The sequence below is a fragment of the Ananas comosus genome, linkage group 2, assembly GCF_001540865.1.
Source record: "Ananas comosus cultivar F153 linkage group 2, ASM154086v1, whole genome shotgun sequence".
NCBI classification, from domain to species: domain Eukaryota; kingdom Viridiplantae; phylum Streptophyta; class Magnoliopsida; order Poales; family Bromeliaceae; genus Ananas; species Ananas comosus.
The window spans coordinates 12,645,812-12,670,290 of record NC_033622.1 but is presented as its reverse complement, the minus strand read 5'-3'; the positions used below and the strand labels follow the sequence as shown (position 1 = coordinate 12,670,290).

Here is a 24,479-nt window from a genome sequence, read left to right as displayed (position 1 = left end):
CAATGCTTCGTAGTGCATGTTATGGTGGTGGGTTTTGTCACAAGCTCGTAGTGTCGTTGTGCTACAAAAGAATCTAATTAAAGCATAAGAGATAAGGTGGGTGCTTGCTCAAACTAACGAATATTAATTCTTCTACAAAAAAAGGAATTAAGTAATTGAATGGTTAAGAAAATTAATACATCTGTGGCTCCAAAAAAAAAAGAAAAAAGAAAAAAAAGAAAAGAAAAGATGCACCTGTTTTTATTTATTGACTTGTTCAATAAGGTCAAGAACTAGTATCCTTTTCGGTCTCAAGTACGGCACGAATTTTATTGCATTCACTGTTACAGTCTGTTTTTAATGGCAGCTTTATGAAGTACGGGCTTCGAATTGGCAGTACATGGAGAATTGTCAATTGCTCTTTGACAAACGCAACCATCCGTAGCTAAGATCTGTGTCCAATTATGTTTCGGTGCCGGTTACAGCAGCACCAGCACTAGAATCACTTTTTTGTTGTAAATTTACAATTTTACCGCCTAAGAATTCGTACTTTTTAACTTATAGGTTTATTAATTTTTATTTTTTTAATACAAATATTAAAATATTATACTCTTAAAAGCTTCAAAAAATCAATTCAGTAAATTTTAAGTTCGACTCAAGCCAAAGAATTTTTTTTTTTTTGAGAAATAAGTAGCTCGCTACTTGCTTCATTCATTAGGAAGCTTAACTAGACTTATATAATGGAGGCAGCCAAAACCCCAAAGGAAGAAAGAGCGACAAAAGGCCAAAAAATTTTTTTTTTTTGCTCGTTTTGTTTGTTTTCTTTTCTGTCTATTTCTCCCCTTACTTTTGTTTTCAAGCCAAAGTTACTTCAAATCCATGTCTTCAACCTATTATAAAGTCTTGAACTGTTCTCTCTTTCTAAAAAAAGCCCAAGAGTCTGAACACGAGGGGGCTTGTCAAATATAATTATTAAAAATACAGTTTTCTATATGATTAGAAAGTCTAGACGTGAGGAAGAGTGTTGAATGCAAATATTAAAAATATTATTTTTTAATAGCTTAAAATTTTGAAAATAACGATTATTTTCTATAATTTCAAATGTTTTTATTACTAATATTTTAAAAAAAGTTTTTATAGGATTGCATATAGTTAAGAGTTTTTATAACACGGGAAGTATACCCAAACAAATGTGTGCTTTTAAATCAGGCTGATGTTTTCTTATCTAAAATTAAATTTTGTACCTATTCTACCTCGATCGAAAATGGTTTAGTCAAGTCGTCCAACTGAGAAAATCCTAGATCATGTCAAGTCAATCAAGTAACTAAAATTCTAGTCCAATTCCACGTTTTCTCAAACACTTATGTTTTAAGTATAATCAAATAAATCATGCCAAATCTAACAAGACCCACCTTTCTTTTACTTTGTATTTATAGGTGATTATTATTTTTTTTTCTCCCAATCCAAAACACAATGGAGGAGCATTAAATAAGACTCATGGTGTGAGCTAGAAAAGCCACTGTTCCTCATTTATTAGTTGTTGGATACACTACGTTCCCAAATGCATGTGAATGAAGCTTCTCTTTTTCACCAGTGAAGTACTGCAGAGACAATATTTCGTAACATATAATTATATTAATTTAAATAAATAGATGTAAAGGTACATGTCATACGTTTTTAACTTTAGATATTAACATATCTTTTAATTCTTATCAGTGAAAATATAATTATATTTCACTTTATTTTATTGAATTGAATCACCCTTGATAATTAGAAGAAAAGAAAAGAAAAAGATAAATTAGAAAGAACACAAAAATGGTAGATAATGGCTGAGTATTAATGTGTTATTATGATATTCGGGCCGATTTGGTAGATCCGAGTTCAAANTAGTTAGTTTTTTTTTTTTTTTTTTTTTAAATTGAAATAGAAGCTGAACGAGACACGCACTTTTTAGCGCACTAAAGCGGGCTCCAGCGTGAGTATCTGGGGCCCGATGGATCGGGCCGGTTTAAACCCTCAACAGAAAACAGGAGGGGCCTAGCAGGCCTAGAGAGTTTGTTGTAGGGCCCACAAGGCGTTTCTCTGCCACGTCACCCCGCGATCGCCTCGGCCGCGTCGTCGCACCTCGGACTCTGAATTACGAGTTCGAATTTAGGGCACCCAAAATTTTTCACTCCGAATGCGAGTTCGATCTCAAGAAGATGTGCTCCACCGCCGCCGCCGCCGCGGCGGCGGCGCTTCTACCGGGTTTTGCGGAGGTCGTGGTGGTGCGCCATGGCGAGACCTCGTGGAACGCGTCCAAAACAATCCAGGTTTTTTATTATTTTTATTTTTTATTCTTTGTGATTTAGTCATCTGAATATAACCGGAATTTAGGAAGGTTTAAGGTTGTTATCTTTGATTTTGGAACTTTTGAAACAAATTGCTCCAAAAATTTCTGTATATTGAGCAGGTTTCGTTTAGTATAACCTTTTCGCAAAACCTAGTTTGGGATATTCAAATGTTTTGTCATGTATGTTACACGTTCTAGATGTGTATTGTTTGTATGGTACATGCACGCAATGGCTATAGGAATCGCTGAATTTAGGGCATGCTTGGTTCATGATTGGAATAGGAATATTGGAATAGGAATGAGAAATGGAATGACGAAGTATCAAAAAATATTTAGTTTATTATTGGAATGAAAATTGGAATGAACATCTCTTGGTTAAGGGAGAGGAGACTGATGAAGGGAGAGGAAGGAAAGGTGGCTCTGAGTTGTTTACTTTAGAATGGGCCAATCCGGAATTCAAAGCCAGGATTGGGCCATAAATGGATTGGGTCAAATTTTCCATTCCAGAGTGGAATGAGAATCGAAATCTGATATATGTAAGACAAACAACAACTATCGGAATCATTAAATTTCATTCTAATTCCATAGTCTAAAATATGTGAACCAAACAAGCCCTTACAATTATCCTGGCGAGTAACACAGTGGACAAAAATACCATTGGTGTCATCTTCAATGAGTCTCAAGTGTTGATAGTTGTTTATTCACACTACAGGGACAGTTGGATGCAGAATTAAATGAGAAAGGGAGGCAACAAGCTAATGCGGTAAGGAATGAGCCCGTTATGTGTAGCGTGAGGAAGTTTTCTTTTCCGTCTTTCTAATTATTCGTATTGTCTCTGTGAAATTCTGGAAGGTGGGTGTTAAGCTGTCGAAAGAACGTAAATTTTCTGCCATTTATGCCTCTGATCTGCAACGGGCTGCCGAGACTGCAAATATTATAGCAAGCTCTTGCAGTCTGCCAAAGGTGGTTAGAAGAGTTCCTCTTGTTGTTATCTCTTTTGATTTTGGGTCGTCGAGTAATAATCGACTCCGTTGTTGGCCTACTCTCTTCCTCCAAGTTTGTGTGTTTTAAAGTCGAATTTGTTTTCTTATTTCTCTCTCAGGTAGTGTTGGATCCGGCATTGAGAGAAAGACATCTTGGAGATCTTCAGGGTCTGACATTAGATAAAGCTGCAAAGCAAAAGCCTGCAGCCCACAAGATTTTCTTATCATCTAGAAGGGATCAAGAATTACCTGTAATTCTCTAATCTTCTTTGCATATTTCCACATGATGTTACACTTTAATTCTTAAACTGGTGCTTTAATCTTATGAGAGGAGAAATGAATGTTATATATATATACATATATATATATATATATTATTACGCCAAAAGAAAAAGGCAAAAGCTATGGATGTTTTCTGGGCTATCCATGTGCTGCTTATCAATGTTATTACCGCACCAAACTTGGTGCTTTACTTGTCTAGTTTTGATTTACATTTGAGCTCCGCTGAATAATACCTGAACCCTTAGTGTAGTTTTAGTTTGCCACGTGCTTTCTGAATACTAGAGATGCTTGATTAATATTGTCGAACAACTTTTTTCAATTTGTTCAATTTGACTAATGCTGATAATATTATATAGAAAAAATTTTAACTAAGGCGTTATTATTGACTGCTTGATTCTTTTGTCCTTGCTCTTCCTTTCTCAGGGTGGCGGAGAAAGTCTTGATCAGCTATCTAAGCGGTGTGTTTCTTGCCTGCAAAAAATAGCTGGACAGCACAAAGGTATACTCAATTTGGTAATTTCTTGAAGATTTATTGTTGAATATTCTCGAATGTACTGCTTTTGAAAGATTAGTTTGGATATAAAATATGGTAGACTTTAATTTGCCTTCTTGAGGTTTAGCGCATTTTCAATTGTTGCATTGAACTGTCCTGTGGTTTAGTTTTTGTTTCATTTTAAGGACCTATCATTAACCAGCGTAGGTCCTTACATGACCTATCATTAGTCATATCATGGCAAGCCACTTTTCTTACCTGATTTTCAGCTTTTGGTCATGAAGTCTTGTTTTCTGTTATGTTGGCAAATTATAGTTCTTGGACGTGTGTCATACCAAAACCATAATGTGAGGGAACGGCTAAGATGATAAATATGGCCTTCATGTTGAGAATGCTAGGATTTATATTTACTTTATCTAGGGCTTGTTACAATTGTCAAGAATTTAAGAAAATTAGAATCAAATTTATAAAACAGAGAAAAAGTTAGGGATGCTAGCGCTAGTTAATTCTTGGAAGTTTTCATATATTTATCTAAGAAGGTTGACATTTATTCTTAACTCATCTATGCATGTGTCTGAAACAATTTGCTAGCTACTCTTTACCTATCGATGCCATTAACAGGAGAAAGAGTGATTGTTGTTACTCATGGTGGGGTCCTGAGAGAACTCTACAGGCGGGCTAATCCCGGGGCACCACGTGGGGGCACGATTCACAACACCTCGGTAAACGTGTTTCATATTTCCGATCCTGGGGATCCTTGGATCATCAAGAACTGGGGGGACGTAAGCCATCTTAAAGATACTGGTGTTCTTAAAAGTGGTTTTGGTGGTGATGGAACTTCTGGCTAGTTTTAGCATTCATTTGCCCTAGCCTTCTCATTTACTGGGAGAAAAATAAAAATTGATAAGATTTCTATAATGCACAGTTTGAACTTTTTCATTTAAGTGATTGGAATGATATCTAGTATTGTTTAGATTCATGTGAAGGGGAATTCTAATTTGTTATACGGAGTTATGGAATTGACACATTGCTGGAGCTGTTTCTCTTTTCCAACAGTCGGAAGCTTACTCTAATGTTTTTCTCCAAGAAACAGCTCATATTTTCCTTTCTGCGAGTGTAAATACATATTGAGAGCTTTCGGTCGAGGTGCGCAAGTAGTTCATGCATTGCTGTTTCTATATTCTGGTTCTTATGAAGCTTATTGCTTATCCTGGCTAGCATATTGTTTGTTCTTTCCCTTTAGTTGTCCTGTTTCGTGATCTTAAATTACATTTCCAAAAGTTTCACTGGGCTGTATGCATTATTCATGTCAAGAATCCTGCTACTCATACTGATGTCAAAGCAGCTGCGGCGGCAGCAGCTATGGCGCGGCCCTCGAAATCCGGCAACTGTTGTGATTCGGAGCACCGAATATTCACCATGAATAGCAGGATTTGAAAGTTGCTTGAGGATTGAGTGCATTGTAGGAGAATGTCTTAAAGCCCTTGATAATTCATTTATCTTTATCATTTCTTAGTTAAAATGATTAAAATATCTTTTATCTTACTTGACCAATTTGACATGAATTTGTTCTATCACATTTAGCAGCCTCCGAAAATAGCTCTTGAGAGAGTATCCTAAAAGCTAAGGTAGTTTTTGAGAGATTATTCTGGAAGCTAAAGTATTATATTTTGGTTAGACCTGGCAAACGGATGGGTTGGGTAACCCGCGGGCAGGTTATCGTATCCACGGATTATTGTATTCGCGGATTATTTGGACATGGTTTGCCAGGTTGGGTAACCCGCGGGCAGGTTATCGTATCCACGGATTATTGTATCCGCGGATTATTTGGATATGGACAAAATTTATCCGTAAATTTTTGAATAGCCAACATTTTTATCTATACCCGTCCGCTGGTGGGTATGCCGGTTACCGGCATTTTTTTTTTTGCTCTTATATTTTTTAAATGTAAAATACGTATATAAGTTTTAAAAGCGTAATATAACTTATTATTTAAAATATCATAACATACAATAAAAATATTTAAAGTCTTAAAACAAAAAATATTTTATAATATAAAAGACACACGATAAAAAAATTAGGATTAGAATTTTTAGAATGTATAAATAATATATATATATAACGGAGTATTGGGCCCTTCATACTCACAAGTTGTTTTCGATGATAGAGCTTCCGAATCAACGATCCGTTCCGTTAAATATGATCTAGAGTATTTGAAACTTCTAGAAAATAAATTTCGTAATTTTTCGAAATCATAATAAAGTCTATCAAGCGAACATAAACTGAATGGTCAAAATCGAACGATGTCTTAAAAATGGATGATCGGATCTTTCAATTTAAGATCGGAGTTATTGATCTTTATCTAGGTAGTGAATGTAATTTTCTATCAAACATTCAACCTATTTGGATTCTTTTGCATCGTTAAACTAGCAAGTATTCCATATCGGCTGTTAAAAATTGTCAATTTTGTGAGCTTTTGATCGTAAGGTAAATGATGTCGAAAAATTATGAAATTTGATTTCTAGATGTTTCAAATGTTCTAGATAACGTTTAACAGTGTGGATCGTCGATTCGGAAGCTCTATCATCGAAAACAACTTATGAGTACGAGGGCGATCGTACTCATAATAGTATAGTAGCCGACTCTATATATATATTATATATATATATATATTATATATTATATATATATATATATATATATTTAATATTTATTAATAAAATATATTTTATAGTTAAAAAAATATATGTGCGTGTACTATGGGTAGTCACGGATTATCCAAGATGTCTACAGTTTAATAGATACCATTTATTTTATTCGTAATTTTTTGAATAGAAAAATTGGTACCTATAACAGCAAATTTGAGATAATCGTGGGCACCCGTATGTTTTATCCGGTCTAATTTTGATCCTTGCATACATATTTTGCTTTTGTTTCGACCACTGATAATATATCTTTTATCGTGTAATGATTTTAACTCTTTTTAAAATAAACTAAATAAAAAATCATTTTTCAAATTAAAAGTTTATAAAAAAATAACTCTATTTGAATATAGTGTATGTATAAAAAAAAAGGGAAAACTTCAAAACCCCCCCTGTGGTTTCGTGCATTTCACTTTGCTACCCTGTGGTTTAAAACGTATCAATTTACCCCCCTGTGGTTTCATTTTTATCTTTTCGGAAGCTTTTTCGTTAATATTTCGTTAAATTATATACAAAAAACTTCAGATAACCATCTATATTTATCGAATAGTCACTTTAGTATTCTTTAATTTTAACTTTGTCACTGATTTAAAAAAAAAATAATAATAAAATTGATAACAAAAAGATAAAAACGAAACCACATGAGGGCAAAATGATACGTTTTAAACCACAGGGTAGCAAAGTGAGAATGCACGAAATCACATTGGGGGTTTTTGAAGTTTTTCCAAAAATAAATATTTTCTATTCCACAGGTATAACTTATGCGTGGCCGTAAGTTACAGAGCGTCGTTTTCCTCTCCGGTTGTGTGTTGTCCTCGGCATAAATCGCTCGCTCCTCTTCCTCTTTAGCAGTCTAGCTCCGCTCCGTCCCCTTCGCCTTCCTTTTCATGTCCAAAACCCTACTCCCTCTCATCAAGAAACCACTCAAACCCCCCTCGAAACCCTCCCTCCATCGCCGAACCCGTAGCCTCGCCGACTACGTCGCCCAAACCCTAAAAACCCGCCACTCCAATCCCCATTGGGAGCAAACCCTAGAAGAGACCTTCCCCCACGATGCGGAGCACCTCGCCCCCGTCATCTCCCTCCTCCCCGACGCCGATTGCGCCCTCGCCTTCTTCGACTGGGCTCGACGCCACCGCCCCCTGGAGTGCACTGAATCCCCCCACCCCCTCGCCTACTCGGCCCTCCTCCGCGTCCTCGCCCGGTCCCGCCGATTCCCAGAGATCGAGCTCGCTCTCCGGGCGATGCGGGACCTCGAAATCGCCCCGACCGGCGATGCCTTGAGCGATCTTGTTGCGGCTTATTCGGATTCCGGCATCGAAGATAAGGCCTTGGAGGTATATAGAGTGATGCGGGAGCAAGGTGGTTTCTTTCCTGATGTTTCTGATTGCAATTGTTTGCTTAAATTGCTTGTAAATCGGGGGCGATGCGATATTGCCCTTAAGGTGTATGACGAAATGGTCAAGAGAGATGGGGGGGCTGATAACTACAGCACTTGTATAATGGTGAGGGGTTTGTGTACAGAGGGGAGGATGGAGGAGGGAAAGAAGTTGATTGCGGATAGATGGGGAGTCGGGTGCATCCCCAATGTCGTGTTCTATAATACCCTAATCGATGGGTACTTTAGGCATGGGCATATCAAGGAAGGATACAGGATATTTAGAGAGATGCAGTTGAAGGGGTTCTTGCCCACGTTGGTGTCTTATGGTATCGTAATCAATGGGCTTTGCAAGAAGGGGAGATTAGCGGAGATCAGCCGGTTGCTTTCAGAGATGAAGGCACGAGGGGTGCGCCCAAATGTGCAGATATACAATAATTTAATTGATTTTCAGTGTAAATATGGTTCAGTTGTTCAAGCAAAAGCTGTTCTTCGGAAAATGATAGCGGATGGCTGCGAACCGGATGTTATCACATTTAATGTTTTGATTTCTGGTTTTTGTCGAGAAGGAAAGGTTCGCGAGGCTGAGCGGCTTTTGAGGGAGGCAATTGGCAGGGGATTGGGACCTAACGAGTGCAGCTATACTCCTCTGATCCATGCTTATTGTCAGATAGGAGAGGTGGCTGTCGCACTGACTTTACTTGTTGAAATGATGGACAAAGGGAAAAAGCCGGACTTGGTAACATTTGGGGCTTTAATTCATGGGCTTGTTGTTGTGGGGGAGGTAAAGGAGGCTTTGGCAGTCAAAGAGAAGATGATAGAGCGCAATGTGAATCCAGATTGCGAAATATATAATGTTTTAATAAGTGGCCTTTGCAAGAAAGGAATGCTTCCCTATGCTAAGAAGCTTCTAGCAGAGATGCTTGATCAAAATGTCATGCCAGATGAGTTTGTCTATGCCACATTGATTGATGGGTTCATCAGGAATGAGAATCTTAGCGAGGCGAAGAAGATTTTCGAGTTCATGGGGAAAAAAGGGATCAGGCATGGGGTTGTTGGCTACAATACTATGATCAAAGGTTACTGTAAGTTTGGAATGATGAATGATGCAATTTTAACCATGAATAATATGAGATGGGATGGATTTTTCCCTGATGAGTGTACATATACCACAGTAATTGATGGTTATGCTAAACAAAGTAACATAGATGGGGCTTTAAGGGTATTAGGTGATATGACAAAAAGGAGATGCCAGCCAAATGTTGTAACATACTCGGCCTTAATCAACAGTTATTGTCAGAAAGGTGATACTGAAACAGCTGAAGGGCTTTTTAAGGATATGCATATTCAGGGCCTTTCTCCTAATGTCGTTACGTACACCATCCTCATTGGCAGCTTTTTGAAAAGTAGTCTAGTAGTTAAAGCTGGCGCATTCTTTGAAAATATGTTGCTTAATAAGTGTTGTCCTAATGATGTTACATTTCACTATTTAATCAATGGTCTCACTAATAATATTGCTTGTTTTACATCCATACCTGGTCAAAACCTTAAAAAGCACTCTGAGCTTGGAATTCTAGATATTTATAGAAACCTGATAACTGATGGATTTGATCATAAGACTGCAGCATATGATGTTATTATATTTTGTCTTTGTAAGTATAAAATGCTTAGAAAGGCATTAGAGTTGAGAGAGAAGATGATTAAGAAAGGCTGTTTGCCTGATTCCGTCACATTTCTTTCGCTGCTGTATGGAATCTGTGTAGAAGGAAACTCAGAAGAATGGAACGGTATCCTTTCTTTTCAATTTCAACCAAATGAACTTGAGATAGTTTTTAGATACAAAAGTTTGTTGGATCAGCACATATCTCAATCAGTGAGTTCTGAGGCCTCTCGGGTTTTGCAGTCATTGCTTGAGGAGAGTATGCTTTCATGAGTACCGGCATGTGGATGTGCTAGTTTTTGACTTTCGGTTGCTGAAATCATTTCTTGAGGTAAGAGTTGACTTGCCTTGAGGTTTAACAATGGTGAAGGAGAAGATTCCCATGGTTTATGCTTGATTTGGAAAAATTTGAATTACATCTTCCTCTGGGAAGTTGTGGCTACTTAGCTGCTGTAACTCATTTCTTTTTCTATCACAAAAATAGGCATATTTGAGAAGGCTTGTAAAACTTGTATAAATCTCTCTGGAAGGTAATTATATAGTATGTAGTTTCCATATGATTATACATGTCCTCGTGACAATCTAGGGTGTGAAGCTCTTATGGCGAGTTTAACTTTTAACCCTATATTTGCAGGTCAATTGTCTCCTTAACAGAGGAGATATCAATGTCTGAGCTTCTCCAGTAAAGGGAGGCTCACAAAATGAACAAAGTGTGGCGCCTGAAATATGGAAAGAAATAAACTTGGAGACACTAAGAGTGATGAAAGTTCATGTCACGATAAGGAATTTATGTCATTCAGTATTTGATTGACTAAAATCAACTGAGCCCTACTTGTCTGATATGACATATGAACATGATGAGACATAGCAAATGGTGATTGCCGATATTTCTCAAGTCTAAAATATTGTCTACCCCATGCTGTATATGCCAAACAGTGACATGTTCTAGTAAGGTATGATTGAAATTGCTGCGTGATAATAGTGATATATCAATTGTGGTAATATACTGCAATGGTCTCTCTTTCTTCTTTTCTTTTATCTGTTTCATGACATCATAGTCCAGCGAAGAAATAGGACACCTTTCCCACCAAATTGTCCTTAATTTCGCTTGAATCCATCTTTGTTTGCTTAAATTACCTTGATTTGGTGTTTAATTCCAATTCTTAGATGTTGATGTTGGAGTTGATAGTCAGAGGCTATTATTTGGTAGAATAACCGAAATTGATTATAAATTTAGCACAAGCAGCAGACCTATTTATAGGCAGTAATAACACCTGCCATTAGTATCAATTAATGTAATTGTTTGAAAGTTTTCTATGACATGCCTTTTACTTTGTTGTATAGCTATAGTTTCTGTCTGAAGGTGGTTTGCACTTTCTAGGTGGGACTATAGTATACTATATTGTATTCGCTAATTATGAGAATAGTTTTTTTAATTATCTGACAACACTTTCTTGGTTCGCTTCAGGAGTTTGCTTGTGTAAGAGAAACTTCCAACTGGTGTAAGATGGAAACCATGCAGCAGTGGCTTAGTTTTATGATGATCCTATAGGCAACTATTGGAGGTTGATTTTGCATGACATAATTTAAACAGGTTTCTTTGGAAATAAATAATAAGTAAAGAGGACAAAGCAGTGTAACAGCACTTTCTCAATTGTACAATCTGTAAAGCTGTTTGAATGCAACTCTTTTATTCTGCGAGAGATGATTACATTCTGTTAATTTTGAGATTTTGTGATGAAAACTAAATCATGATGTTATACTGCAGGCATCTCTTGCAGCTTTTGACTTGTGGATCAGCATTTCTCACCTTAACAATTACTAGTAGGCTCCCTTCCCGCCTACGCCACCAAACATGTGCACATGCTTGCCTACAAATTACATGCTTGACAATTGGACCTTATCTGCTTGTAGACAAGCAAGCTTCGGTTACTATCTAATACCTGTACGTTTAATTAATTATTTGTTTATTTTCCTTTCAAGTGCTATATGAATATATAATCTACACTAATTGCAACACACCTGGAAGTTTCATTCTATCTTTCCTTCTGTAAACTCCTTTTGTTGATTTCTAGTCCAGCTCTGCTTGTCTTGCCTACGTTCTTTCTACTAACCTTATTAGCCAGATCAAATAATTTTAACTATTTTAATATATAGGTAGATTAGTATGAAAATTTAGTTCAGTATCAGTATTCTTCTATATGCTCTGTCTGCATGCTCCTTTTGGGATTGAAAAATGGACAATACCAGGGATAAAACCAGGACTTCTAAATTTCTCTAGTTGATTTCTCTAGTTGATTAATCTACTTTCATGGAAGTTAATAAACCAAATTGACTGATAAAGAAGGTCATTAACCAGTTACAGTTTTGTCCATTTACAGACGCTATTTGTAGACATTGCTAACATTTTTTTCCATTAAGAAGTTATTCTCTGGATTCCAATCAGCAACGTGTGTGTAACACAACATTTACTGTTCTAGTAAGGAATGATCCTTGTGTAATTTACTAATTATTGTGCAAAATGATATCTTCATGCAATTGAGTCGAGGCGTAGGTCTGGTGAATGACTCTAGTGTTCATGCTTGTGAGAGTGAAATTGTTAAAAATAGATATCCTAGGTGCTGTAGTTATTTTCTTATGGTCACTAACCATCTTGTTTATTCTTACATTTAGAAATTCAGTGTCTTATCATTTGTCACCATGACCGTTTACTATAAACGTTGTCTTATATGCATGATCCTTCTCTTTCCATCCAGTAACTAATTTTTGGCAATGTCTTTCATATGGTCCTATCTCAAGTGTAATCTAGTTGGTAATCCTGATACTGACATGGAAAGGGACTCAAAAGACCGCTCATTTGTGGAGATTTTAATGCCACATTTGCAAGCAGACCAGTTCTGATTTTTAGGGTCTTCCTGCTTTATTTATAATCTTGCCAATACATCTTAAAACCCTTTTTACCTGTTTGCATAAAGTGAAAAATAGTATAGTGTAAAAGCTTTACAGGTCGGAATAGGGTGTTGTGGTCTTTGAGCGGTACAAAAGAATTCCCTTTTTTTGTCCCTTATGAACTAATTATCTTGTCCCCAGCTTGTTCTTAAGCTTTAGCATTGGTCGTCGCCATCATCTGAGGTTATGTACAAAAATAATAGCTGTTGCACCTAGATTCAGATCTACCTTGTACAATTACCACCCTTTAATTTGTTTAAGGGATGTGGCCCATCATTTTGTGCTCATTGGTGGAGGTTTTTCACAGTGCCTGGTTGTAATACTATGTCTTGTCTCCTGAGAGCTTGGGATGAGATTACAAAGGAGAACAACTAGCAGACTAGCAGTTTGTTTTTTTCTTGTCACTAACCGCATGTTGCTATTGATTAATTAGGAGGCTCAATCTTGAGTTGAATATTCCATTAAAAAGTTTATATGGTAATGCCAAGAATGCCCTTTTTTTTTCTTTTTTTTGTCTTTTTCTGAATACATGATCGGCAAAAGCCTCAAGATTACTTGCAACCAGCTCAATTTCTTGTTATATCATTATATCATTTTCTTCCAGAAGGCCAGTTGATTGCCATGTGATAGCACTTGTAATAATGTCCTATCATCGTATCATAGTGTGGTGGCTTACCTAACCAATAATTCATATCTCAATTAATAATGCATTGCCTGTACGGTTTTGCCAGCTTCAGATCTAGATATATCCCGGTCAATTTTGTGATTTGTCCAAGACTAACTAACCTAACAAATTGTGTCCAATTACTTTGTACTTTTTGTCATTATTTGCATTTTTGTTTTATTCTTTTCCTGAAGATTCCGTGTGGTGAAATATTCCCAAGAGTGATCTTATTTAGCTTTTTCCTTGTTGCTTTTATGTAAATTCATCATCCTTTAAGAAAATCAGGAAACAGATTGGTTATGCTGGACTTTTATTTGTTCTGTAAACAAAACCTTCAAATATGCTGTAAAGAATCATAACGGGAAAGTGGAAGGGAAAGATTCCGAAGGGTGATCTTATTTAGCTTCCTCTGTGCCGTTTTTGTGTAAACTTTTCATCTTTTAAGTAAATGAGGAAACAAATTAGTTGTTGCTGGACTTTTATTTGTTGCCTAAACAAAATCTTCAAACATATTGTAAAGATTACAGTAATGGGGAAATGGAAGAAAAGCATTTCACCTACCTATAACCGATGTGGCTTATGGGTACCCTTTCCCCCCTCTTTCCTAGCTTGGTTTGTTCTTGAAGGTCATTTCTGAAACTGTTATTAATCCTTTGCTATCTTATGATTTTATTTCATTCTTGATGGTTTAACAGCTTCTCTATCTTGGGGGGGAACAACGAGGGGGTCTCGCTGAGCACTAGCAGAAACTTCATACCAGCAGAAGCTTCGGTATGAAGTTTGTACTCTTTTGTTTTGGGAAGCTATTGGTAGATTCCTCATGTTTCGAGGGCTTTACACAGTATAGCAGGTACTTCACAGTATCTTTCACTGATGGTTGTTCGTATCCAGATTTTTTCGCAGTATCTTTCACTGATGGTTGTTTGTATCAAGATTTTTTTGGGTTCATAGCTAAAGGACAAACCTTGCCCTATTTCCAGTGTCTCAGTTATTTTGGTAGTAAGTGAATTGATATCAACCATAGGTTTCCTACTAAAATAAATTAATAATTCACTACATAAGTCAAAACGGAAGGGTAATATAGTATCAAGTGCAAGTCATTAACACAGCAACCACAACAAGAAAAAAAGAGAAAAAACTACTATCATATGTACTCTGGAATTTGATGAGCAGCACATGAATTGTATGTTGATTCTGGCTTATCTTTTAATAGGTACCACATTTGCCAAATAATTTACCCATCAAGCCTTTTAGTGTTAACGGCTTAAAATCAGTATGTGTGCCATGCGTCACTCATAATAACTCCATTTTATACTAGGTTTTTCCCCCATATTTTAAGTCTCAAAACTCCATCCGTGAAACTCAAAATGCCGTCTATAGATCATCATCATTTGGTTTTCCACTCGTTTAGCAATCATCGTAATTAAATAAATTTAGTACTCATCTAGTGCAGAATATATTGGTAAGATTGGCATACACCAACAAGAAATTTAGCAGTAGATAATAGTTTGACATTTACCTACGTGCAACTTGGTTCACCCAAAGGAGACAGCCCCTCTCATTGCCATATGATCTTTTCCTCCTATTCACCCATTTGGATACCCAGTAATTCTCCATGGGCCCAGCAAGCATTGATGCGTACAAAAGATATCAATGAATCTTCATCTATATTATGCAGCACTAATGGAATGATGATTACATAATGAGACCTCCTAAGTTCACAATCAGAATCCCAGGTTTGGTGCATGTAGGTCGATCTCATGCGTCCATGCGCTCTTGTCCTGGTTATGTATATGCCAGTAACTCTGCGCTATCGCATCGGGATCCATGGACAAGTCGGCGTTCGCATTTCCCCTTGATCTGATACAAAGAACATTGATTAGTTTCCAAGGACGTTCGCATCTCCCCTTGATCTGATACAAAGAACATTGATTAGTTTCCAAGGACGTTCGCATCTCCCCTTATCTGATACAAAGAGCATTGATTAGTTTCCAAGGACAACACGCAAACATAACCTAAATGTTGGGTCACTTAGTATTGGTTATTGAAATTTTTCGATTGCATTTGATGTTCATATCATTCCAAATGTTTGATTCGCATCAGGAGAGTTGCTGCTTACTTACACCTGTTGCCTCGTTATATGTGTGCAATGCATCTCATACTTTTTATTCAATCAATCTGTTTTTAAGTAGAAAAAATTATTATGAACCTTGAACCTTGTTGATTGAACTATCCAACACAATAGAGGGATAAAGGCTCATTCCAGTGAATGATTTCTGAGAGTCGTCAATTGCTGCAAATTAAACTAACTGAAATGTCGAATTGCAGAACTAGCAAGATCAAATGGATGTAAAATGATCCATTTTGAGTTCATATGATTTTAGCATCACTAACCTCGAAGCACCGATGTCGCCGTTAATGACTACATGAGCAACGTGGATGCCAGATGCTTGGAACTCCCTCATGAGGCACTGAGCCAATCCCCTTAGAGCAAACTTACCACAACCTGTTTATGATAAGATCAAGTAGTGTTAATCATCTTACTACAGCCATATATACTGAACAAAAGCAATTTAGGAAACATATTGTGGATGAGATGCTACTTAGTTCACAATAGCCCGCAGAACCAGTAAGAGAAGCGGAAGAGCCTGTGAAGATGATGGTGCCCCTTCCCCTCTCAACCATCCCAGGAATAACCTTAATACGTACATGTTCAAATGTTATCTATGTTACTATTACATGCATATTAGTGAACGAAGAGCACTCATACAAGGACTGGGGTTTGAGGTAATATACTTGCTGGGCACAGTGGAAAGCCCCTGCGGCGGAGACGGCGAGGGAGTATTGGAAGGAGTCGACGGTGATGGCCATGAAGTTGGTGGGGCATCGCGCGGCGGTTGCACATGCGTTGTACACGAGCACCTCGACAGGACCGAGTGAGAGCACGCCCTCGAAGGCCTCCCGCACGGACTTGGGGTCAGAGCAGTCGATGCGGATGGCGAACACCTGGCCCTTGGCTTCGCAGGCGATCTCGTCGGCCAACTTGGACAGTTTAGCTGCTCGAAAATACACATTGAGTGAGCATTTTTCAAGCAATAAGAATCAGTTAGAAGCTACAGAGATATAGGTATATTGATAGATATAAGATAGATATATATGGATAAGCTTGCCGAGGTCGCGGGCGAGGATGGCCACGGTGTAGCCCTCGTAGGCGAACTTGCGTGCGACGGAGTGGCCGAGCTTAGGGCCGATGCCGACGATGGCAGCAATGCCTTTGGAGTTGAGGCTCGACATGGGGCGCATGGTTCGTTTGGTGTTACTACTTTTAGGGAAAGTGCTTTTATAGAAGGTGCATTTGCTTTGGAGAAAGAAGGGATTCTCACGCTTCGGAGGTGCAAAAATTTAATGGTCTGTTTCAGTTTAAAAAGCAGAATATGCAACTGCATTTGGTAGGATGGTTGATGCAATTTCATCCACTGCACGTGGCGACATTTAATTTTAACATTTAAGTGTATATATATATATATATATATATATAGTTGAGCTAGAATACTTTCAAAAGTACCAAGGGGGTGGTGCTTTTGAGTTTTTAACCATTGGATGGAGAGATGTAGGGTTGCGATGATAGTGGTAAGTGGTGGTAGGTAGAATAGTGTTTGATCCAAGGAGTATTAGTAATTAAGGAATAGATCTGAGAGCTAGAAACTTAGAAGCACTAAGGGATTGGTGCTTCTAAAAGTATTCTAGCCCAATAATATATATATATATAAAACCAGTTGAGCTAGAATACTATCGGTATCAAACGGGCTCCGTTGCCATCCATTTGTTTTCGATGATGGAGCCTCCAAATCGACGATCGGCACTATTGAACATGATCTATACCACTTGAAGTATCTAGAAATCAAATTTCATACTTTTCGATATTGTTCTTTTGTCAATCAAGTGAACACAAAATGAATGGTTGAAAATGAATATTTTTTAAAAAGTAATGATAGGAATCTTATGATCAAGATCGAGAGTATAGTTCTTGTTCTAAATAGTTTAAAGACTTTTCTAATCAAAATTTAATTGATTTGAATATCTTTACATCGTTAAACGAAAAAATGTCTCATATCGATCATTAAAATTATAAATTTTGAAACCTTTGATCATTAGGTTAATAATATCGAAAAGATTTAAAATTTGATTTTTAAATACTTCAAATGGTATAGATTATATTCAATTGTGCTGATCGTTGATTTGGAAATTCCATTATCAAAAATAAATGGATGGCAACGGAGCCCATTTGCTATCGATAGCATTCTAGCTCAACTTTCTCTCTCTCTCTCTCTCTCTCTCTCTCTCTCTCTCTCTCTCTCAATATATATATCATATTAAAATATATATATGATATATATTAATAACATTATTCTTTGGTTCCCCGCGCTGAAGACGAGGATAATTTGACACCTCCAAGGGAATATAAAAATTTTGGTTCATGCATACCCCGCGGGGATTTTCATTTTCTGTCCGGAATTGCTGTAAATATCTAAAATTTGCGATTTCCACTAATCTCATTAAGTGCAAGTCGAAAAGTTTTTCTCTTTTTTTTTTTTTTAAACCAATCGTTTTAAAGTAAGTGGCAAAAGATTTAGTCGTTGATACTCGAGGTCCCAAGTTCGAATTCAGTTGATTCAATTTTCAGCTAAATTTATTCTAAATAAAATAAACGTAGTGGGTAGCGTATACCTATCTCTCAAAAAAAAAGAAAAAAAAAGTTATTTTTTTTCTTTTAAGAATATCTGGTCCCACTTAGTGTATGTTTTGCATTAATGGCAGCCATTAGGAGAAAAGGAATTAGAAAAAAAAAACATACAAAAATATATTTAAATTATATTTTAACCGAATTAATAAACGGAGTATTTTTTTTTAATCGTATTTTTTTATCGCATGTAATGCACATTTATAACGTACCCAAACAAAGTCTAAATGTAAAGAGTTATGAGCCAAAGATACTCTCATCTCATCTACTTATTAGAACAAACACAACAGTTTTCTACCAAAATTATTGTATTGTTATCTTTATATATTGTTGACGAATTGGCGCACATGATATAAAAAATATTATTTAATATATATTCAGTAAATTAAGATATCACGAGAACTTGCTTAACCACCAACACTGCATTAAAGAGTGCTATATTGTGAAATCAAAATATCTTTCCCGCACTGACTGTCCTTAGCACAAGTGGCAAAGAGATTAGTGGTTGGCATTCGAGATTTTAAGCTCGAATCTTAATTGATTCATATTTACAGTTAAATTTATTTTTAAATAAAATAAATCAAATAGATAATTTATTTACACTTATTTAAAAAGAAAAAAAAGAATCTGCCCCACTGCAAAATAGTGATTTGAGCTCGGCCCCAAACAATGCGCAGGCCCCACCCATAAAGGCATGTGACATGTAAGATTCCATACAATTTCCCAAATTTGGGGATTTTCCCAGTTATATTTTTGCCCATAAATTAGGTATAATTCTTACACTCTATCCCAGATTTATTTGCTTGTTTTATTAATTTTCTTGAATACAAAAATATAAAAATTTCATAAAAGAGATTTTAAACCCTTGGTTAGTCACGTGTAAAATGTGTACTTTATAATAAAGTGTAGGAATAGAATTTGTTCTGTGGTCGGCTGTATTTCTCACGTTTACATATTCTTTTCTTTTCTGCGAAGATTGAGAAAATGCATATTGAGCAACCTACAAGGATGCTGAATAACAATGGCCCCTCAACAATCCAAACATTTGTTCTATCTTTAACTCACCGTTTGGTTCGGATATAAACAAAAACTAGCTGTTATAGGGATATGTACAAATATAGGGATAAGAAAAATAGTGGTTCGATAAAAATTGAATTGTTCCAGGGGATAAAAAAAAATAGCGTTTGGATAGATAATATGAAATAAGAAAAATGGTGGGTAATTATATATAAAAAATGGAGGTGTTGGTGGAAATAGTTATTCCAGCTTATTTCAGATACCTGAGAATTACTATTTTCGGATAAAAAATTAGCGTTTGGATATAAAAGGGGATAAGATACCTGAGAATTACTATTTTCGGATAAAAAATTAACGTTTGAGTATAAAGAGGGGGATAAGAGGTTATTCCAACCCTTATCCCCAATCCAAACGGGGCTAAAGGAAAAGAGAGGGAAAAAGAAAGGGCGAAAAAAGGAAGTCCAAACATTCCGGTGAGAGGACCACTGCAGCATGAAGAAGAAAACTCCTTTCTTATCCGCAAGCTAAATCAGAGGGAATGCCTGAAGCCATAAAGTTTACTCTTCTTATCCATGAAATAGAATCCACAGCTAGATCTTGTGTTGCTGCAGCGCGAAGTCGCGGCTACGAACTGATATCTTATCCTTCTATATCTACTGATTCCTATTTGTTTATGTTCTATTTGGATGACTGAATAAATTATTTAGTATATAATAAAGAGTTATACAAAATAAAAATGTTTATACAGAATCCTGATACCTAATGCCATGTGTACAACCGTTTATTTTAGATTTATATACTTGACTTTCCAATACATAATGTCTTACGTTTGCACCCAGATCCAAATCTGACCATGAACTGTTGAATTCTGAATTTTGAAATGCAAATTTCCCTCGCATAAAAAAAAAAAAAATTGTTACATTAGAAAAAGATCAAGAGTGGGTGTAACTTGACCATCACTTTACATTAGTAAGGGGCTAAGCTACTAGGCCGAGGCATAAGGGCCAAGCCCACTACTAGCCCAAGTTATTATTTGATTCAAGCACCACATGAAACAACACATGTTAGTTTTAGGGCCTTTTTGTATTGAGGCCCATTTAAATTTAATAGATGAGCTAGAGTGAGGAAGAAAACATATAAGATATGCTTTGGCCTTTTTCGGTGGAATTGTAAAATATATATCATAACTTATACATTATGATATAGGAAACACGATATTACTACGAAACGCGATATTACGTGTCCCATTATATCTTTTCATTATATGTATCGTAATCTCTCTGTAATTTCAAATGAAGCTTACCAGGAATTTAGTTTGTTCGAGCACATAAGAAAGATGTTATTTAAAAATTGTCATACATGGAATAACAGCTAAGTAAAAAAAAAAACAAAAACAAAAGCAAAATTTATTGGGTGCACATCTTGGGTGTAAATTCTTTGATTAATAGTTTCATGTCATTGAATTGCTTAAATAATTAAGTGACTAAGAAAACTAATTACTAACTCTACCAAGTAAATCAAGTCCCAACCTTGTGGGCCTAACTGTGATAGAAGTGCGAATTGAAACACAGTTTTTTTTGAAACAAACTAAAAGAGACCAAAAATCTCTTTATGATAACACGTTCATTATACATGCATAATCATTTCACCAAAAAAAAAAAAAAGAAAAGAAAAAGAAAAATAAGAAACCATCACCTCCTTAATTTTGACTGTAAGGGAGAGGTTGATTCTTTTGTTCATCTTATCACCTCAGTCGCACTCCATACGACTAAATTAGTATCTGTTGAACCCTCCGTCAACGCTGTGTACGGCTGGGTTGACTCGGAAGCAACTCAGCAGCCTCTGCCGATACGGGACCGGTGGCGGCGCTGCCGCTGCCGCCGCCACTTTCTTGACCTCTCGTGCCATTCCGTTACGCTTCTCATGCGGCGGCGTCGTGTTTTCGTTGGCCGTTGGACCCGTCGACGGCGACCGCGATTTGAATAATGAGACTAGCGAGTACTTCGACATTATAAGCTCTTTGCTCATTTTCGCGGCGGCACCGCGGAAGAGGAGCAGGTCTTTTAATCGCCGCCACCTCTTTCCGGAGGAATTCGGAGTGCTCGACCCCTTCTGCTTCTCGAAGTAGAGAAGGCGGACTCCACTTTATCTTTCGTAGTTTCCACCATCGCCGCCATGAAGGGATCAAACTCTTCGCCTCCGCCTCCTCCGCGTCCCTTGCGGTGTGGAGAGCGCATCGCTTTACGCCGGGGAGACCACGGGGACCCCGGGGACAAGCAAACGCTGCTCGACAATTCATCGGCGATCACGGGACGCTGGAGCCACGGCGGGGGCTTCAGCGGGCGGATCTTCCCCTCCGCGAAGAGCTCGTCCGCCGCGGTCAGTGCTTCTCTGTTGGCGCGGTGGCGCGCGTGGAATTTGAAAGAGAAGTCCAATTGATCACCATCGGCATTGCGGTGGTCGGAGCGGGCCAGTTTCGGAGCGCCGGGCTTGTCCTCCCAGACGAAGGGGACGGTCGAGGAGGTCGAGAAGGACGGGCCGCGAATTATAAGCCCGTCGAGGGACGGTTCGTCGCGGGTCGGGGGGCTCGTGGCCGCGCCGTCGAAGTGGAATTCGGGGACCGGAACCACAGCCTCAACCCTCATCACTAGCTCTCTATGTGCATGTATTGAATTGCTCTTGCTTCTGATCTTTGAGATGTCTCAATTGTTTAGGATTCTTGAGCAAAATGAGAAGTGTGAGTGACAGGGATAAATGTTGGTAGAGAGGAGACTCTGATATAAATATTGGGAGGAGATACCACCTACCATATCAGGATTAAATAATTTGAAAAAAATTCCTTATTTATATCTTTCTTTATTTTCATTTGTGGAGAATTTTTAAGTTCACATGGAAACTCATATTCTCACTTTATATATGGACCTCGGCATCCGATCGAGCACCGAACCTTCAAATCAGTGTGCATGAATTCCTTCAGATTGTGGTGGTCACTGGTCAGAGACAATTTGGTTTTATATATTATTATTATTATTATTATTATTATTATTATTTTCTTATACAGTTCTTGACTAGATTACACTAACCATCCTACAAGTTTTTAATCAGTTTCTGCTGCCGACAGTTAATAGACAGTGGAATTAATACCAATGGTCTTGATTAGTCTATAATTTTTGAGGCCACAATTATTTTAGAAATGAGCGACGCAAGAAATATGAATCGACTAGATTTCAAACTTAGAATCTCAGATACTAGTCATCAAATTTTAGTCAACTGTGGCCAGATACGATTGAGCCTATAGTTAGGTCTATAAGGAGTGTTATGATTACAATACTAATTGTTTTGTAGCCTCCCGTATAATTAGAGCACAGGAGATCAGGTGTCTTAATTGTTTGATTTTATGCAATTCTTTTTGATGAAATAATCTCTTGTAATTTATGGAAAATATTTATTTTTATTTTTCTAACCTTTTAGGGAAAAAAAATTACTTATTGAAAACATCTTTCTCCCTGAATTCACTTGCTTTCTTTCATCAAATCAACCTCTATGTGTTAACATATTTTGATCTACTCCAATCGAATAACAATAAGCGTTTGCAAGAGAGGTATTTCCGGGCTTTACTAGAGCCCCACGATTAATGTTCCATATGGTTTTAAGGTGCTAAGTTCTGCACACTTTAGTCTCGTTCTTTTTTTTTTTTTTTTTGAGAGAAAAAATAGCACGCTATCCGCTTCATTTATTGGGGTGATGAACTAGACCATAAGAGTGTTTATTTATTGGGGTTGATGAACTAGGCCATAAGAGTGGGGCAATTCGGGCCCCGAAAAAAAGAAAAAGAAAAAGAAAAAGAAAAAAGATGGGCCCCGAAAAAAAAAAAAAGAAAAAGAAAAAGGAAAAGAAAAAAAAGACACACACACACACACCAATTTTGACGTTTAGAGCTTAGCTAGGGAGTAGAGAATCCCACTCCTGCACCAGGTCATGAAAAATACGAACAGCCATCCCCGGGTTCGGCAGGGTTGTCCTAAAAATACAGTTGTTTCTGACTTTCCAAACGGTCCACCAGCAACCTACCAACTCTGATAGGCTATTTCTCTTCAAATGATGGTTATTCCTTGCTGTCCATCTATCCCGTACTAGGTTTACCTCATCCCCCGGGTCTTGTTCAATTGAAGTTCATGTTTTGAGGCCTGTTACATGTTCTGTATTGCATCCGAAAGAATGTTGAACATAAAATATTAGAAGACAATCAGCAGAATCAATTGAATCATCAAATTAATTATCATGCGTGGTCTGTTGAAACATTTGCTTAACATTCTTTATTTGAGCCAATATTAGGATTTAATTGAGCAACATGTCTTACATTATTCATTCAACTAATGCAATAAAGATGATATTATTCTTCAATTTAATAAGCGTACGCAATTCATGTGTTGGAGAACTCGGTTGTTAATATTAATTTGGTTTAGAAGCATAAACTATCTCTTAATTTAGGTGATATGTAGTTGTAATTGCCAACATATCCTAGACCAAAAGGAAAGAGTTGGTTATATATAAGTAAAAAGTCAAACATGTTAAAAAAAAAGAGAAAAATCTCCAACAAATACCCAATTAACCCAATTATTTGAGCCAGGTTAAAGAGAAACACAATTTTTTCTAGTTGTTTCCTGTTTTAAAGAAAATATTGTTGGTGCTATATACCAAGAGAAAAAATGAAAAAAAAAGAGGAAAAAAGTGCGAGAGTGTTATGTTTGAAAACTCTCAGTAAAAAACAAAAATACATTAGTGTGAAAACAAGAACCAATTAATATTTAAGCATGTCTAAATTTGCGATATTGAACTTGGATATAATTTGCAACTTCACGTTCTCTTCCACTTGCTTTTTTTATCTTTTATATATATATATATATATAGTAGGACAGCTGTGCTCTCAGGAGCACGGAGGCCTCCGTGTTTCTGAGCCGTTTTCGATGATGGAATTTCCGAATCGACGATCAGTTCTGTTAGATTTGATCTAGCGTATTTGAAGTTTCTAGAAAATAATTTTTGCGATTTTTTAATATTATTTACCTAGTGATTGAAAGGATTCAAAATCAATAATTTTTAATAATTGATATCTGCCGTTTTCAAGTTTAACGGTGTAAAAGTATTCAAATCAGATGAAATTTTGATACAAAATTCTTTATACAATATACAACAAAATCAATATTTCTGATCGAAAATTTTAGTGCTATATCACCACTTTTTATAGAATTTTTATTTTCAGCCGTTAAAAATTATTGATTTTGAATCCTTTCGATTG

General features: G+C 36.8%; 4 protein-coding genes across 9 annotated transcripts; 2 read left to right on the top strand and 2 right to left on the bottom strand.

Moving 5' to 3' along the window:
- On the top strand, window positions 2,032-5,247 carry LOC109706685 (phosphoglycerate mutase-like protein 4). 2 transcript variants are annotated; one of them, XM_020227637.1, is made up of 6 exons: window positions 2,032-2,291; window positions 3,024-3,074; window positions 3,164-3,274; window positions 3,414-3,545; window positions 4,000-4,075; window positions 4,691-5,247. In XM_020227637.1, the coding sequence occupies exons 1-6, from the start codon at window positions 2,181-2,183 to the stop codon at window positions 4,915-4,917; spliced, it is 708 nt and encodes a 235-aa protein (XP_020083226.1). In that variant the 5' UTR covers window positions 2,032-2,180; the 3' UTR covers window positions 4,918-5,247. The 2 variants fall into 2 exon arrangements, with proteins under 2 accessions (XP_020083226.1, XP_020083225.1); XM_020227636.1 differs by lacking the exon at window positions 3,164-3,274 and having other exon boundaries at window positions 2,054-2,291.
- LOC109703820 (pentatricopeptide repeat-containing protein At1g52620) lies at window positions 7,530-15,880 on the top strand. 5 transcript variants are annotated; one of them, XM_020224566.1, is made up of 6 exons: window positions 7,530-9,936; window positions 10,053-10,140; window positions 10,444-10,762; window positions 11,278-11,374; window positions 11,578-11,754; window positions 14,118-14,406. In XM_020224566.1, exons 1-2 carry the CDS (start codon window positions 7,659-7,661, stop codon window positions 10,061-10,063), a joined length of 2,289 nt encoding a protein of 762 aa, XP_020080155.1. In that variant the 5' UTR covers window positions 7,530-7,658; the 3' UTR covers window positions 10,064-10,140; window positions 10,444-10,762; window positions 11,278-11,374; window positions 11,578-11,754; window positions 14,118-14,406. The 5 variants fall into 5 exon arrangements, with proteins under 5 accessions (XP_020080155.1, XP_020080150.1, XP_020080138.1 ...); XM_020224561.1 differs by having other exon boundaries at window positions 10,053-10,339; XM_020224549.1 differs by adding an exon at window positions 15,751-15,880 and having other exon boundaries at window positions 7,531-10,339; window positions 14,118-14,272.
- Window positions 14,779-16,819, bottom strand: LOC109703847 (3-oxoacyl-[acyl-carrier-protein] reductase FabG). The gene is made up of 5 exons (XM_020224573.1): window positions 16,593-16,819; window positions 16,219-16,478; window positions 16,026-16,119; window positions 15,817-15,928; window positions 14,779-15,282 (listed from the first exon to the last, which is right to left on the bottom strand). The coding sequence occupies exons 1-5, from the start codon at window positions 16,723-16,725 to the stop codon at window positions 15,147-15,149; spliced, it is 735 nt and encodes a 244-aa protein (XP_020080162.1). The 5' UTR covers window positions 16,726-16,819; the 3' UTR covers window positions 14,779-15,146.
- Window positions 20,958-21,947, bottom strand: LOC109706883. Its single transcript, XM_020227901.1, has one exon. The coding sequence runs from the start codon at window positions 21,823-21,825 to the stop codon at window positions 21,244-21,246; it is 582 nt and encodes a 193-aa protein (XP_020083490.1). The 5' UTR covers window positions 21,826-21,947; the 3' UTR covers window positions 20,958-21,243.

Bases quoted from the DNA above. Each gene is read 5' to 3' on its own strand.
- LOC109706685 (XM_020227637.1), top strand. From the start codon at position 2,181: ATGTGCTCCACCGCCGCCGCCGCCGCGGCGGCGGCGCTTCTACCGGGT. The intron at 3,075-3,163 runs GTAAGGAATGAG...AAATTCTGGAAG, and splicing joins GGAGGCAACAAGCTAATGCG to GTGGGTGTTAAGCTGTCGAA. The intron at 3,275-3,413 runs GTGGTTAGAAGA...TTTCTCTCTCAG, and splicing joins GCTCTTGCAGTCTGCCAAAG to GTAGTGTTGGATCCGGCATT.
- LOC109703820 (XM_020224549.1), top strand. From the start codon at position 7,659: ATGTCCAAAACCCTACTCCCTCTCATCAAGAAACCACTCAAACCCCCC.
- LOC109703847 (XM_020224573.1), bottom strand. From the start codon at position 16,725: ATGCGCCCCATGTCGAGCCTCAACTCCAAAGGCATTGCTGCCATCGTC. The intron at 16,120-16,218 runs GTATATTACCTC...GTACGTATTAAG, and splicing joins CTTTCCACTGTGCCCAGCAA to GTTATTCCTGGGATGGTTGA. The intron at 15,283-15,816 runs GTTAGTGATGCT...TCTTTGTATCAG, and splicing joins GGCGACATCGGTGCTTCGAG to ATCAAGGGGAAATGCGAACG.
- LOC109706883 (XM_020227901.1), bottom strand. From the start codon at position 21,825: ATGAGGGTTGAGGCTGTGGTTCCGGTCCCCGAATTCCACTTCGACGGC.